Source organism: Alligator sinensis, unplaced genomic scaffold, assembly GCF_000455745.1.
Source record: "Alligator sinensis unplaced genomic scaffold, ASM45574v1 scaffold308_2, whole genome shotgun sequence".
NCBI classification, from domain to species: domain Eukaryota; kingdom Metazoa; phylum Chordata; order Crocodylia; family Alligatoridae; genus Alligator; species Alligator sinensis.
In genome coordinates, this window is record NW_005842082.1 from 285,630 (window position 1) to 303,177 (window position 17,548).

A 17,548-nucleotide genomic window follows, 5' to 3' on the forward strand; every position below is an offset into this window, starting at 1 on the left:
ACAAAACTTTTTTATCCATCCTTTTTTTCCTTATCTTTTGTAACAATGACTCCCTATCTCACCCCACAGATGGACTGTATACCAAACAGGAAAATGAAATAAATGTAAATGGAGATTCTTAGCTTGAAATCCATTTCCAACACAGATTGTAATTAAAACTCTTTCAATTTACCTGATCAACCATCAATTTACTTTGTTCTAATCCCTGCAGGTTATTGTTTACCCTAATTTAAACACCTTAGCCTTACTCACTGTACTTTATGTATACCCAAGGCATACTTCAACAATGTCAAATCTCTGTCAGACTCCCAAGGACAATGGGAAGTGTAGGTTCTGCTCTGATCAAGATTGCAATGTTTTGCAGGAAAACTTCCAATAGAAAAACAAGGGTGAAAAATTGTTACTGGCACCTAGTGAAAGACCCTACAGAGCCAGTAATCATGTTTGCAAACATGCCCTGCACTTATCATAACTGCTAGTCTCAATTATCCTTCCTATAACACATACTGAAAACAAATCTAAACAAAAACATTCTCTGTAAATTAAGTACAAACATGTATTAATAGAACTGAGCAAAATTTGGCAGAGTTGGTGTTTTCATGCAGAGTTAAAAGCATGTGGTGGCATTTGTTATGTTTACTTGCCATTTCCAATTATGAAAATCTAATTACCTTGCATTTAAAATGCTCATTTTCCTTTTGTTTAGAAAACCTGTGCAAAAGTATATCAACTGTATCCTGAAATGCCTGAATTATCTGATATTTAACAAACATTAACCATGGCTGTAGTGGGCACAGAAACTTTGTGCATATGGAGATTTATCTCATTTCCCAATTAGAAGCTAAACTAAAAAAAACCAAAGACAGGCTGAAATCACCAGTCAATTCTTATAGGTACTGAAGACATGCACTATAAATCTAAACATCCTTCCCATGGCAAGGCTTCCTTTTAGCTTTTTCAGAAAAATGTTAACTGTAAAAAGAAAAGCAGTTGGCAAAAATTGTAAATGTATGGACTTATTACAATCAGGGCTTATGGTAGAAGTGATATCTTCATACTTGTCACAGAGCTTGTTACCATAAGTAAATATATATGGACATATGCAAGGCAAGTAAAAAAATTGCACATTTGAATACTTGAGTGCATCATAGAATACTTAAGTGTGTAAGGATAGTTTATACATAGTATTCTGTACTATGTTTCCATACTTTGAGGACTAGTTTAGCGTATCAATTAATAAGAACACTAACGAGAGGTAATAACAGAGTAATTGCATCTGTCCATTCAAATAAATACTAAGAATTTATTCCTTCTCTTTGATTCAACTACTATAAATACTTTTAGACCAGACTTCCCCATGTGAGGATCAGGCCCCTGTGTGAGTAAATTTCTGTCCATCTCCCGTCTGTCCCCTCCGCATAGGAATACCCAGACACTGTATACATGTTGGAAGGGTTTAGCACCCAATTTGAAAGGACTTTCAGGGTTTATAATACATCCAGCTGGAAAGTTATAAGAATGTGTGTGTTCTAAAATGATCTGCCAAAAAACAAGGATACTGAATTGCTCCCCCTAAATATGCAAAGAAACAGCACCAAGATATCAAGATGTAAAAAGATTTTTTGTAATATGGAGAGCTACTGAAACACATTTGTAATTATTTGGAGAACTTCCTTCTGTGATGACATCAGTAAAAAAATGTTAACCCGATGAAATATTTTTTCCTTGAGAATGGTTAATATTTTATAGATGACCTACAAGTTGAACAGTTGGCAGTTAACTGAACCAACAAAAAGTTTGCAGTTTATGTAGACGGCAACCATAAATAACTTCTTGCCTATGGTCTCTAACACACTCTGGGTGGACAAATTGTTTGAAAGGTCTACCACCATTACTTAGTACTGTATTTACTCAAATCCAAGACAAGGTTTTTTCTTTCCCATTTGAAATTTGGGGGGGGGGGGGGGGTGGAATCCCTTCATGTTAGATTCAAGTACAAGGCAGGGGTACAGGTGACTGCTGCAGCTCTGGCTTTGGTCCCAACCCTGACTCAGGCGCTCTGGGTTGGAGTCAGAGCCACAGCTTCTCCCTTTACCCCCTGCCTGCTCCCTGCTATCTCTTTCCCTCTGCCCATCCCCTACTACCTCCCCACCATTGTTGCTTACCATCAGTTGTGGTTCTGGCTCTGGCTTAGCTTCAGCCAGGGGCACAGAGCACCAGGGGCTGAGGTTAGAGCTGGAGCTGGAGCTGCAGCCAGAGCAGGAGCTGCCATCTTGTGTATAGAATCTAAGTATTGGCGGGGGGGGCATCTTAAATTCAAAGTAATTTTAGATTCAGGTAAATACAGGCATTTCCCAGGGAGGACTCAGAGATGAAGTGATTTTTTCAGTACTGTGATGTTAAGATAGTGATGCACCACCAGTAATATATAACATGATTAATTGGCACGTTTGATAGAAATGCTTCATTAATGTTCAGGAATATTATAATTGGATGATTTGTAATAGGATGCTTTAAGTAATTAGATGCTTCACTTCATTCCTCTGTCTGTTCAAAGGCACATCATCTGAGTCAGATGATGGATTGAGCTCATTTTTTATGTTGTTCATTAATATCTTCCCAGGATAGAAACAAAAGCCGAGTTGTGCTGTTGTCTCTAAAGGGTTGGGTGGACTTGATCCATCTCTAAGCCAATGCCACTTAAAAATCATATTTGGTGAAAAAGAAAAATTACTTCCCTCTTTCACTTGGTTTGTCTTTTCAGGGGGCTTATTTAAAACTTGTTTCTCTTCATCAAGCAGACATGATCCAAATTATTCAAATTTCTCTCAGGCAAATAATTTCTGGAAAGGACCATTCAAAATGTTACAGAATGCTTCAGATATAAATGCATATAGATAAGTCTACTCTTTCAAGGAGGTTACAACATATCACAAAGATATTGTAAGCTTCCCCACAAGTGGTAGGGAATACATGAAGAGAGGTAAAAATGCCAAGGAGATAGGGGTAAATAATAAGCATGTAAAGAGGTGGACCTTTGTGTACCAAAAGTAATAAGAATTGGTACTTCTATAACGTTTTCCATTCAAGTACATCAAGGCACCTTGCACTGGGACACTGACCCCATGAATTACTGCAAACTTACTGCAGCTCCTTCAACCAAGTTGTACTGCTCTACATGCGTTACTCCCTCAAGACTGGAAGAAGTAAAATCATATCTATGTAGCCTGGAAGGAAGGCCAATTAGCACTGGAATCACATAGCATAACACTGATTCTAGATTTGGGGAAGATAATTAATGAGAAACAACATGGTGCGTTTGATGGTGCCACTCTCAGGCAGGGTAAATTTCTGGCCTATATATCAGGAGTGTTCAACCCCCGGCTCGCAGGCCAGACTGGGCATGCAGATCCATGTCATCTGGTCCACATGGCTCCCCACAGGTCCAAAATTTGGTGGTGGGGAGGTGGTGTCCACTCACCTGCTGCCAAATTTCTGGATCTACAGGTAGCCTCACAACCAGACAGCATAGCCCTGCACACTAGATTGGATGTACAGGACTGGGCAAGTGCTTCAGAGTCTGATCCTGTGGGCATACAAGGCAGAGGGACAGTGGCATGGGACTCAGTCTGGGTGCACAGGACCCAATCTGGCCCACGGACTGGCCCACCATGATTCATCCAGCCACTGGGACGCAAAAGATTGAGCACCACTGGTCTAAGCCTCACAAGACTCCTGTGGGAGTAGTATCATCTGCATTGTACCTAGTGGGAACTAAAGAAGAGATATGGTAAGTGACAAAGAAGTCTGTAAGAGAACCAGAAATAAAACTTGTGAGAGAGCAAGACAATTTCTAAAGGTGAAAGTCAGTTTGGTGTAAGGTTCTATCATCCAGAGAAAAAGAAAATGGAAGGTCTAGTACTGGCAGAGTAGGCTGGAAAACAAGATAAAGAAATCAAATTTATAAAGAACACAGAAATGAAGGTAGAACATTTTGTACCAGATACTGAAATGTTACAGAGTGTCTTAAAATTCTGGACGATGGAAGAGATGTGTTCTTCTACATGCATTTGGAACAAAATGAAATATTGAATTTTGGAATGAGATGCACTTTAAAGAAGAAATTACAGAGGAGATGGGGGCATGCATAAGAATTTTAGAAAAAATATCAATCCAGATAAGATATCTTTGACAATAATCAAGTACGACATCTTTAATACTATGATTTTATATCTGTCAGGTATGGATAGCTATGTATTTTCAAAATGTTGGATACTGGCATTAATCTACTGATTTACTGGGGTCATATTTTTCAAAATTGACAGCTGCTTTTAATCATCTAAATCTATATTAAGGTACCTAAGTAGGTGGCTTGACTTTCAGAGAAACTGAACTCAAGTGTGAAAATTTGGGTTTTCTTTCTTTCCTGAGCTCTAGGTTATGCAAATGTTCAGAGTAAAAATTTCCAATATTTGAGCTAGTTAGACAATATCTGTGAACAGTGAAAAATTCTTTTCCATCTCTGTACTGTCATAAGAGAGATTTCAGCACTACCTTCATTTTTAGAAGCACTGAGCCAGAAATCAGAGACATATTAGTGATGAGGGATAGCAGCACTAATTTAGAAACTGTGATCTGATTTGCTTGATATGTTAGTTCTTGCTAGTAAGCAACTCTAAATGCTGGCTCTAGAAAGAGTCTGCTTATAGTATTACAGTTGAAATTACAACTCAAGTCTAGCTATATGTCCACGAAGCATTCACCCTTTGAATAGAGAAACTTGGCTACCGATGAAATCTCTACACATTCCTCACAGATACTATTAATATAATTTTTCAGTCCAGTTATAAGATGTTTTTAAAATACAGTGAACAAATAATTGTAACTATATTTTTGAATTGGGGATGATAATTCTCTATTTGGTGACACATTGGCCTTTCAATGCTAAGTAGAGCTAGACAGGAAGCGGTTTCCCTTTCCTAAAAGAACTTAACATTTCAAAAAACCTTCTTTCTTCACTGAAACATTCATGACCAGCCTTAGTCACAAGTTAACTCAGTAGCTCAGAGATACCTATGCATAACTGATGGGAGAATTCTGCTAAGTTATAGACATATACTGCTCAAACTCCTATTTAGCCCTCTTCCCCTGGTTTACCAAGTTGTCACCAAAATACACGATCAAGGATGACGTCAAGAAAGCCACAAATATGTACAATGTCTATCTTTTGAAATCTGTACAGAGATAGGGTGTGGCATCTTCAAATAGTCAGCAGCAGCAGAGATGGAATTTCTCATCATGTCCCAAAAAAGAGAATTCCTGGATGACAGTGTCAAAATAAATCTGTTATTCTGTGAGAATGGATGAAAACAGCCTCTTTCCAGCACTGTGGTTGGGACAGAAAGGGAAAGGAAGACAGTGGGCACATCTACACATGCACCTTAATGCACAGTAACTTATTCTACTCCGCGTTGAAGTGTCATGTCAAAAACAATGCTAATACGCTAACGTGCAGTAGAAATAGGTTACTTCACATTAGCATCACTAAAAGGTATGCACTGTTGCTGCTGAGCATTAGGGCAGCCTAATGCACATTTATGTAGCACCTCAGATTAGAGGTACTGAACGTAATGCACAGTAGCAAAAGCACATTAATTCACACGTAGATGTACCCAGTCTAGCTTCCCCTCCAAAAAAACCCAGAGGCATAGCTCTATTTCCTGTCTCCCTCCCACAAGATGACCATGACTTTGAAGCATGGAGTGATGATTGCTAAACTCCATACCTACTTAACTTGTCTGTGTTTAAACTATTCTCTCATGATTGAAGTGAGGAGTGGTAGGAGAGAGGGGAGAACAAGAGTTTCCCTAGGCACTTTTGGGCATTTGACTAACCTCTGACTACATGAACCTCTGACTACTTTGAGAGGGTCATTATGTGACCCTGAATGTTGGTCCACACTACAACCAGAAAACACAACAGACTCCAGGAATATGTAACTTTCTACATGCCTTAAACATGTTTTCTCATTTCTGAGCCACTGAAAGAAAGAAATATGGTTCTCCAGCTTTTACACAGTAGAAGAAGGCAGAAAGGAAATGGGTAAGAATGGGATAGAGAAGCATAGCCTCTATGTCTCAAAGAAAATATTTCTTGAGGAGACATTTCCCTACTGATGGTGCTTTATACGTTTTGCAGAGCATAAACTAAGCATTTTTTTTTTTTTACAATTACAATCTGTTCAGGCATATCAGTCACTTGTGAGGGGCCAAGACTGATGACACTTTAATGAGAAAACCAGTTCATATTTTCAAAATTGTCTTTATACTTGGACACCTGCTCTATTTTAATAAAATGACACATTTCTTCTCCACCTTAAGTTACCTGAGAAACTGGAGTGTAATATAATTTTCATCTGTAGGGTCTGTTGCTAAGCTTCAAAAAACCGTCCACTACATTGAAAAAGGATGCAAATTTGAGAGAGAGAAATTTACATATGAGTAAAACACAGACCTCACATGGGAAAAGCCAAAATCTGTTCTGAACACTACTATACAAAGAAAACTAAACTTTGCCAATGTCACAACCCAAAAGGTGTGATTTTTATTTGTGCGCGCTTCGACACTGCTAAATTGTCCCCGCTAAATTGCAAGCTTCCTTGCACAGTGGAGTTTTCTGCTGCAAAAGAGAATCCCGGTGCAAGGGAGAATTTCCCGCCGATTTGAAGCTTTCTTTGCAGGGTGCATTTCTTTGCTGCAGCACAGAGATGCTCGTTGCAAAGAGTTCCCGCCATTTGTATGTAGATTTGGGTCCCATTATTGGCCAGTTCTAAATTATTCACACGTGGCGGCTAGTGATTGGCTTGCTAGCCGTATAAGAGGCTTGAGTGGTTTCCGCCCAAGTTGGAGGACTCCACGAACAAGGGAGGAGGAGACTTCACGCTGTGTGAAGATCTCTAAGCGCTGCGGATCCTCACGGACCCAGTGCATTTGAAGCAGGCTACGGGGATCTGATCGTTCTCTAGCCTCTCCCCGTCGCCGATAGAATTCCTAGACGTACCCCACCCGCGCGCAAAAGAACTGGACCCACGGAGCCTAGCAAACTTCGTGTGAGTTGGTTCAGAGCTCTTCCGGACGAGTACTTTCTTCGGCTGACGCGACGGGCTCGCGTGTTCAGAGCCTTCAGCCGGATTGGGCTAGAGTTCATGAGTCTAGAACTCTTGTCCGCCTCTTTCCTTTTTTCTTCTCTGTAACTGCAACTGAAGCAAGCTTTCCAGCCTACACCACTGCCATCTCGGTGTAAGTAAACAATCTTTTAAACTACTGATACGCGTCCATGCCTAATTCCAGAGCGAAAGCCACCCCTCTCTGCCCTCGCGTGCCCGGGCTGCTGGCCACAGCCCGCGTGCAGCGTGAAAAAGTGCTCGGGGCGCGCCCAGCCTGCACAGCCAACTGTTCACTAATTCCTGGATCTAGTCCATATTCTAGTCGTCTAGTCTTTTATTTTTTGAATGCCTCTTCTGTCTCCAAGGCCCTAAGCTTGATGCTCTCAATGGGTATTTTCCACTCCTGGATGCTGACTGTTTAAAACGGTAAATTAGAGCATGCATGCATGGCTGCATGCACTTCAGCTCAGAATGAGGTCAATTTATAACAGTGTGACTGTGAATTCTGGGGCAAACCATAAGGATGTTTTCTGATCTGCATTTTTCTGTTAGGTGCATAAGGGAAAGGCATCAGAGAGTAGCCATCTGTTTCACCGACTAGTTGTGCAGGTGTCCCTGATCTCATACATGCAGTCATGTTTTTAGTAAGTAGGGTTGAGCAAACCTCAACTGCCTTCTTTGAAATAAAAAACAACTTCTCAAATACATTAAGTTTCTAGTTTGTTTGCTTGAACCTTAAGGCCACCACTTCTCTTGTAAACCTACCAACATTCCAGCCTTTGCGGCAACAAAACCTATGAATTTATATCTGGCAAGGTCCTTTGAGTAGATGTGATATCTTTTATTAGGCCAACTGAGTAGTTGGAAAAAAGGTCTTAGCAAGCGTCCAGGCGCAGTCACCCTTCTTCAGGCATTGGGAGTTTCTCCTGGTCTGAGACTCCAAGGAAAGAGAGGAGCTAAAAGTGTGGCAGGATGTTGGTAAAAATGTAAATAGGTAGAAATTAGCAAGACAAAAGGTAGAGCAGGTAAGGGAGGGGGAAGAAACTCCCTATGACTGAAGAAGGGTGACTGAGTCTGAAAGCTTCCTAAGAACTTTCTTCCAACTACTCAGTTGGTCTAATAAAAGATACCATATGTACCCAAAGAACTAACCTGCCTATGTCGTTAGACCAACACGGCTACAACCAAAATCCCATGAACTTATATCTAGCAGCCTTCCCTCTTCCCAGCAGGCCCCAATTTCCTGTTTCCTCCCTGGCTTTTGGTTCCCCCTGCCTCTGAAGATGTGCTGAATTTGTGAGTAATCTGAGACTGACTTGCAGCAAGGTTCTGTGCTCTCCAAACTGCATTGTGAGCCAGAGCTGAAAGTCTGAAGAAGTTCCAGAGCCTAGCATCCTTGCATTTTCATGTATAATGAAGTATGATGATTAAGACAAAGGCCAGACCCAAACTTTAGAAATTAAATGGAAGGTCAAAAGTGAAATGCAAGCACTTTAATAAGAGACAGACTTGGGGGAAGGGAGCACAATGGAAGATCAATCAGTAAATAGGTTAGAAGTGGAAAAGGAGGGAAGGAAGGATTATGTAGTCCTTTTTTTTTAAGACAATGTCACATGAAGTTTCAGTAGCAAGTGATTTTTATATAGAAGGAATCTATTTGTGTTTTCATTATGAGAGTCCTCAGAATAATTCTTTTTTATGCCATAGCTTGATGTAGCCTGATTACATTGTATGGGCCACTGAGCATGATACAGCACTGTTGGTTATTTAAGCTTAGATCATATTAAACATCTAAATGATTCCTTTTGGACATGAAATCTGTTCAATTTTGCACTGATAATGCAACATTTGAGACAATTCTTTCTTCCTGAGCTGAATAGTTCAATAACATCTAGCTTGCAATGTTCAAATAGTTTACAATTTTTTTTACTTAAATATGGAAAAAAATCTTCACTTTTAAAGTTCTTAGCTTGAATTCAGCCCCTCTTGGATAATGTCTGAGAGTCACTGCTATATCATAGCTTTTTAATTACATGACTTTGCTGTTCTCATTCCAATTTCAAGTCCCTAGATCACTAATATTGCCCCCACAAATGACCTTAAATTGTACATTTGCTGCAAGTTATCAGCAAAGAGGCTATGGCTATAGATTCATATATTCATAGATTGTAAGGCTGGAAGGGACCTTAGATCATCAGGTCCAGCGCCCTGCACCAGGCAGGCAAGACAGGTGGGGTCAGGTGACCCCAGCAAGATGACTATCCAGTCTCCACTTGAAGATCTCCAGGGTAGGTAACTGCACCACCTCTGGAAGGAACTTATTCCACAGTCTGGACACCTTAACTGTGAAGAAGGTTTTCCTAATGTTGAGCCTGAAACAGTGTTCCAGGAGTTTGTGGCCATGACTCCTGGCTTTCCCCAAGGGTGCCCTGGTGAACAGTTGCTCACCGAGCCCCTGATGTACTCCCCTGAGGTAGCAGTAAACTGCTACCAAGCCCTCTCTCAGCCTTCTCTTTTTTAGGCTGAAGAGTCCCAGGTTGCTCAGCCTTTTCTCGTATGGCTTGCGGTGCAAGTCTCTGACCATACGGGTGGCCCTTCTTTGGACTCTCTCAAGTTGTACCACGTCCTTGTTAAAGTATGGCGCCCAGAACTGGATGCAGTACTCCAGTTGGGGGTCTCAGCAGTGCTGAGTAGAGTGGATGAATCACCTCCTTGGTCTTGCTGGAGATGCATCAATTGATGCATGCCAGAGTATTATTTGCCCTGCTGGCAACAGTCGTGTTGCCGGCTCTTATTCATTTTGTCATCTATTATTACCCCCAGGTCTTCTTCATTTGTAGTGCTGGTGAGGTTGGCATTGCCAAGCCTGTAGGTGTGCAGGGGATTGTTCATTCCCAGGTGGATCACTTTACATTTCTCATTGTTGAACTTCATCTGGTTTTGACTCGCCCAACTTGCTAGCCTGTCTAGATCCGCCTGTATCTGTAGCCTATCTTCAAGCGTGACCACACTTTCCCATAGGTGTCATCTGCAAACTTGGCCAGTGAACTCTTCACACCCTCATCTAACTCATTGATGAAGATGTTGAAAAGTACAGGACAAAGCACCAACCCCTGTGGGACACCGCTCCCCACTTCTTGCCAAGACAACACAGATCCATTCATTAAGACTCTCTGGGGCCTACCCCGCAGCCAGCTTCATACCCGCCTAACCATTTCACAGTTAAGCCCACTATCTTTCAGTTTTCTCATAAGAACATTGTGGGAGAGATCAAAGGCTTTTTGCAAGTCAAGATATACAATATCCACCACTTTCCCTTATCCAGGTGATGAGTCACCTGATCGTAAAAGGAGATGAGGTTGGTTAGACAAGACCTGCCCATGATGAAGCCATGCTGACTGCTGTTCAGAATCCTACCTTCTGCAAGCCTATTGCACATAGACTCTTTAATGAATTTTTGCAGGATTTTCCCTGGGATAGAGGTTAGGCTAATTGACCTAAAGTTACCCGGATCCTCCCTCCTCCCCTTCTTGAAGATGGGCACAACATTGGCCCTCTTCCAGTCCTCAGGGACCCCTCTGGAGTGCCATGAGTTTTGGAACAGTTTTACCAGGGGTTCTGTGATGATGTCAGCCAGCATCTTCAGCACCCTCAGATGGAGTTTATTTGGTCCTGCTGACTTATATATGTCTAATTTCTTTAATTGATCACACAGTGGTTCTACGGCAACAGTAGGGAGGCAGTTATTTCTGCCCTGCTCATTCTGTACCCTATCTAGCATGATTTTCCCCATGGCCTGGTGAAACACAGAAGCAAGGTAACCAATTCAGCAGTTCAGTTTTTTCCTGAATGTCAGTAACCAGCTGTCCTGAGTTGTTGAGCAGTGGTTCCACACTCCCATTTGCTTTCTTCTTGTTCCCTAGGTACCTGAAGGACTTTTTGTTGTCCTTGATTCCCATTGCTAATCTAAGTTCAGTCACTGCCTTAGCCTTTCTAATTTGTTCCCTACAAGTGAGGGCCATTGTTGGGGCCTGTCCTCCTTGGGGCCCATCCTCAGCTTCCATTGTTTGTACGCCTCTTTCTTCTTTTTAAGGAGGACTGTGATTTCCCGGTTTAGCCAGAAGGGCTTCCCAGCCCTTCTGCTGCCCTTTCTCCTTCCTTTGTGCCTCAAGGATCGAGTCCTTAAGGAGCGACCACTCTTCATGCACATCTTTTGCCTTTGGTCTCTGGTCCAGCAGCACTTGCCCTACTAGTGACCTGAGCTTGTTGAAATTTGCATTTTTGAAGTCCAAGACTTCAGCCCTGCTATCAGATTTGTCTGCCTTGCAAAAGACAGTGAATGTGATGGTTTCATGGCCACTCTCGCCCAGGCTGCCCTCTACTTTTAAGTCGGTCACCAGGTCATCTCCTTTGGCCAGGACCAAGTCTAGGAGAGTGTTACCTCTGGTTGGTCCATGCATCTCCTGAGCCAGGAAGAGCTCTTCAATGTAGGTCAGGAAGGAATACGACTGGTCCAACTTGGCCAAATGTTCCTCCCAAGAGATGTCTGGATAATTGAAGTCACCCATGACGACCATGTTCTGTGCACACACGGCCTCTGTCAGTTCTTGGGTGAACTCCAGACTGAGTTCTTCCCCCTGATTTGATGGTGTGTAGTATACACCTATAGTTAGGTCTTTCTCTGCACCCCCCTCCCTACCCACACAGCTTGACCCAGAGGGTTTCAAGCCTCCTTTCTGGAGCTGATGTCAGCCTCCAAGGAGGTATATTGCTCCTATAACTGTCTTTGAAAATGAACTCTGAATTCCTGAAACAGTCTCAGCCAGGTAAAGGCTGAGATTTACTGGTAGGGCTGAACAGCTGTGTTTGACTTGCTGCTGCACCAAGTGATTTGGTAGATAAGCAGAGTTCAATTTCAGCTCCAGAGTTGATGCTCCATCAAACCTTTAAAACCACTGTATTTCAACAATTAAATGCACTTAAAAATAAAAGGTAAAAAACAAGGAAAGAAATACTAAAAAGAAAGATAGTTCCCACCCAAAATTTGTGATCTCCATGGTGTTGGTTTGTGACATGACACAGAACAGATATAAAAACAACTACTTCCACCCAAAATGTTAAAAGTAATAGGCCTGAGCTATGGAAGAATGTTAATTGTAGTGACAGTTATGTTTCTTTCAAGCTTCCTTGTTTTACTTATTTTGTTGACCAAAAATGCTTGCCCAATATTCCCATCTTTTTTGTGCATTTTATTTTGCAAAGAAGTGCCTTCTTGTAGATGAGATACAGAAATATTATAGGCTACTAGAGAAAAGCTTGAAAGTTTAATGTAATGTTGAGGTGGAGTTCACAAGAATAAAATGGATCAGAGAGCTTTTCTCAGAATGGTGCTAAATTACCAGAAACAAATTCAGCTATTTCATCCGAGCAATACTTCTACATATATTATCAACCTGTATTAACCCCTCTTCACTATTTTAGACTTTCAGAATTACTTTAAAAGACTACACTCTCTTCATAGGTTAAAGTGTTGTTTACTTCAAGTCCTGGTATCCTTATAACTGTAATTAAAACAATAATATAGACAGGATGTTACTCACTAGTATTTATCTTCTGAAGTGAGATGTGCTTTTCCAGTTGTCTACGGAGTTTCACTTCTGCTCCATATTTGCCTGTTGTTCCATTGTCAGCCAAAATAAAATGGGAGTGCATACTATTGAGTACTGTCAGCTTACTCATGGGATTGGACATTGTCTGATACGGCCGGACCACCTGTGTCAGGAACAAAGAAAGCTCAATATTACAAAATAATAAACAACTAAATCAAAGTCAGTCTGGAGGTGACGAGGTATTTTTGATGTACTGGACAGAAGTTACTATTTAAAAGTAATCATTTGACAATAGTTAATACAGTGAAGTATTTCAACTATTGAAGTTTCCATATAGCCATAGAACAGAAAATAACTGGAGTTTGCAACAGCATCTGCTGATAAAAATTGACTTTTCAATGGAAACCACTATTTAAAAGAATGCTAGAGTATTCCATTTCAGTAACACCTGTAGCCTGAGTTCAGTTACTTTTCAGTCACTGAAAGGAGTCCTAGAGAACTCACTACATTTTGTATTTTACCTGTGTGACTATACACACATTACAAACATTGTCTGCTTTGCTTTGTGTTTCAGACTCATACATGGCAAAGTCTATTCCATAATTCTCTCTCTAGTATCTGTTTCTCTCTCTCTCTCTTTCTCTCTTTTTTAGAACAATCACTGGCAGAATGTCAGCTGCAGACTTCTTTGCCAAAGCTAGTGCCATATTAGTTAAAATTTCTGCCACCCAATTTACCTCTTAACATGGAGTCAAATTCACCATCAAGATGAGGGACAAAAGTACTTTGCAGCATTTAGAAATCAGTTTAAAACCTCAAAATAGGGAAAATGCCCCAGATTGGCATTCTTCAGAGTGTTGCATTTCACTCAGAGCAGTGCATGAGCATTATAGAATTGTGGTATTTACATGACACTGAAAAATTCCTAACCACCTTTACCCCCAATACAAAAGCAGTGGTGGAAATTTACAGTAACATTAAAATGTTTTAATTTCCTAGAAAACTTCCCATAATATTTGGTATAAGGTATTCTCTTAGCTAGCTGTGGAAATTATTTTGCCAACTAAAGGGCACAGTTGTAAATTTTTGAAGAATTACCGTGTTATGCTGGTACATCCCCACTAACATGACAGAATTTGGTTTTGTATTGATGGGACCTTGGCTGACCAAAATCATTTGCTAGAATCATTATTTCTTGTGTTATTTCATATACTCGTTTTGGAGAGGCAAAGCTCATTGTAGAAGCGTGTGATTAGAAGTGATGGTGAAAAGATAAGTTACAGTGAATTAATAACATTCATTTAAATGTATTGTACTTCATCTGAAGTTACTTTCCTTCAAGACTTCAGTATTCCTTTTTCATGAAAATCATGAAAACCTATTCTTTTTGTTCCACTGGTGTGTGTGTGTGTGTGTGTGTGTGTGTGAGAGAGACTATTTTTGTCCCTAGTAGCTGTCAGTATGGAAATGTTGGCAGGGAAAAAAACATTATTAACTTAGGAAAATTTTGAAGGACCTTTTCTCTTGTTATTTAAAAGATTTATTTGATAGAAAAGTAAATGATAACAGTAGAAATTTCTTGGCAGATTGCTCTTTAAAGTACCAGTGCTTACATGTCTTTATTTGGTGCTTCAATAACAAATGGAAACCTATAGACCTGTGTAGATTATTATTGTCACTGCCTATCACACAGAAGAATAGTCAGTTGTTACTTGTCTGGCAAATGCCTAAGTAGTTCTGGAAAAGCTAGGAGGATGGTTTGCCAGAACTATGCAGTAAATCACTATAGGTACTGGAACAGATTATTTTTGGCTGAAGGCTTTTTTGTTTTTGTTCCCCAGCCATAAAACATTTATTTTACAGGAAAGTGCTAGTTAATAACTAGTAATGCTTTCTTGAAGCAGACTCTTTGGCTAGGTTTTCTTATAGTAGTAAAATGAACAGGCATCCTCTGCCTCAGACAGACAAAAAGAAAAGCAAAACTTACAAGATTTCTTTGCTGTTGTCTGCTCATTATGAGCAGTTTTCAATATTCTATAGGGTATATTCATATTACTACTGACTGAAAGTTAAAACAATGTGCCCTGAGACAACAAAAGCCTATGTCTTGAGGTTATTTTTTTGGGAAGAATTGCTCTGCAATAAAATAGAAGATTTTCAGTTTTTCATTCTCACTAATCCCTATTTCTTTTGTATATTTATTCCATTATGTTTCACAGGCAAGTCAAAAGGTTAGAAAGTTTGGTGGTAGGGTTTTCTTGTCCCTCACTTGGATTAGAAAAAGGGAATAAAAAAAATCCTCCTGATACACTTCGTCTTCACTGCAGAATGAGCTTGAGTTACTTACAGCTGAACTAAATTGAGTGCAGGTAGCCATATTGTGAAATAACACTTGAGCTTTAGAGTGTCTGGACTTTATTACTAGGTAATTAGAAGTGTTAACTCCATCCAGAGCCTGTAGGGATAAAATCATCATCACACTCAAGCATTTTAGTGTGGCAGGCACTCAAGTTGGAGCTGATACTTGGGTTACTTCTGCAGGGAATACAAGTCTACAAATGACTGATGTAAAAAAAGTCTCATTTGTTTTCTACCACTGATCCCACAATTTGTCCAGAGAACAAAACTAAAAAATGTGGAACTCTTGGATAGAGAAGAGACAGGGAAAAATATTATTTATCCATAGATTAATCTAATAACAACATCAATAATAATGACAACAATTGTAATAATAATATACGACAAGAGTATCAAACTCATCCAGATGCAAAGACCAGGTCTGCGTTCTAGATCCAATGCATCCTGAATTGGCCGGAGTGGGAGCCCATGTGATCCAGTCCAGTTCTCACTTTACTATGTGGCCCTGAAGCTCTGCTGCATGGCCCTGCAGCCCTGATTTGGCCACTGCATGCAACATAGCCTCAGAGTGGCATGGGTGCTCCTCCAGTCTGGGCACCAAGCTGGAGCGGGAGGGCATGAAGCGCATGGGGCCATCTGGCATACTCCACATGCTCCCTGTGGATCCCTCTAAGACATATGGGCAGTAGGGCTGTGCAAAATTTTGACAGGCATTTGGCTTTAAAGCTGTTCCAACACATTTCGAGCTCGAAACAGAGAAATTGAAACAAAACAAAAGGGTTTGAAACAGCTTTGAAATGAAATGAGGGCACTCAAAATCTTTCAAAAGTTTCAAAACATTTTGAGTTTCAAAGCCAGACTTGCTGCAGCTAAACAGAAAGTAAAGAGAGGGAGGAGGAAGAAGGAGGAAGGACTGCTATCTTATACTGACATCTAGCTCCCTGTTGGATTCCCCAGCCCTCTGATCTCTTCCCCCAGCTCTCTGATCATTTCCCCAGCTCTTCCCTGGGGGTGTGGGCCCCCGATCTGCACATGGAGTTTCAGTAGGCTGCCACTGAAATGGCAGCGGCAAGTTGCTGAAACCCAGCATGATGGTCTAGGGGCCCATGCCCCCCGGGAAGAGCTGGGGAAGTGATCAGAGGGCTGGAGGAAGATATGAAAGAACTGGGGAAATCAAACAGGGGGTTGGGGAATAGAAAAGGGAGCTGGGGAATCCAACCAGCAGCTGGGGGAATGTTCAGATCCTTGAACATTCCCTCAGTTCCTGGTTGGATTCCCCAGCTCCCCGATCTTTCCCCCAGCTCTCTGATTGCTTCCCCCAACCCTTCCTGGGGTGTGCAGGCCCCTGCATGATGTGGGATGACAGCAGGCTGCCACTGGGTGCAGCCTGTACCAAGTGCTTGGAAGACAGGTGCTGGCACTAGCCTCAGCCAGCAGCGGCAGCATGCTGTTATCCCATGTGCAGATCCAGGGGCCCGTGCCCCCTAGGAGTGCTGTGGGGCTGTGCCAGATTTCTCCCGGAAGGCATGGGTGTGTGGGATGATACCAGGATGCCGCTGCTGGCTGAGACTGGTGCTGGGCACAGCCTGTGCTGACTGCCAGGTTGACAGGTGCTGCCACTGGCTCCAGCTGGTAGTGGCAGCATGCTGTCATCCCACGTGCAAATCTTTCAGCCTGCACCCCCTGGGAGGGCTGCAGGGCTGTGCCAGATTCCTCTTGGGGAGAATGGGCCCCCAGGTCTGCACGCAAGATGACACTAGGCTGCTGCTGCCGGCTGGGGCAAGCGGTGGGTGCAGCCTGTGCCGAGGGCTGGGAAGCCTAGTGCTGCCTCTGGCCGCAGCTGGTGCTGTCATCCCACACGCAGATCCAGGGGCCTGTGCCCCCTGGGAAGACTCCAGCACAGCCCTGCAGCCCTCCCAGGGGGTGCAGGCCCCCAGATCTGTGCATGGGATGACAGCAGACTGATGCTGCCGGCAAATGATACAAGTTTTATTTTGACCAGTTTGAGAAACACCTGTACCTATCTCCTTGAAGCTTGGCAGGCTGAATGCCCTCTGAAGGGGCTACAATCCCTGCAATTTTCATCCAAATCAGGCAAGAAATTACAAAGTTATAGGCATTTTCATGATTCCCCATTATAACCTATGGGGGAAATGTCGAAATGCATTGAAACAGAGAAACAATTTCGATGAAATGAAATGGAACAGTGCTTTGAAATGAAACAAAACAACAAAATGAAACACTGTCCCTTTGAAATGGCGAAATGGAAATCGAAACAAAACGGTGCTGTTTCGTACAGCCCTAGTGGGCAGCACTGCAGGCTGGAAGATATAGCTCCACTAACCATATCTTTGACACCCCTGATATATATTATTGTCATCACTGGAAATACTTTGATACAAGCAGGACACTCTTT

The 17,548-nt window shown here is 41.8% G+C and overlaps 1 protein-coding gene across 1 annotated transcript in view; it reads right to left on the minus strand.

Moving 5' to 3' along the window:
- Nucleotides 1–17,548, minus strand: part of LOC102375289 (transient receptor potential cation channel subfamily M member 3) — a 98,575-nt gene that overhangs the window by 50,158 nt on the left and 30,869 nt on the right. Inside the window, exon 4 of the mRNA XM_006023820.2 lies at nucleotides 12,766–12,937. Coding sequence (XP_006023882.2) covers nucleotides 12,766–12,937 — 172 coding nt within the window. The remainder of the gene's footprint in view (nucleotides 1–12,765; nucleotides 12,938–17,548) is intronic.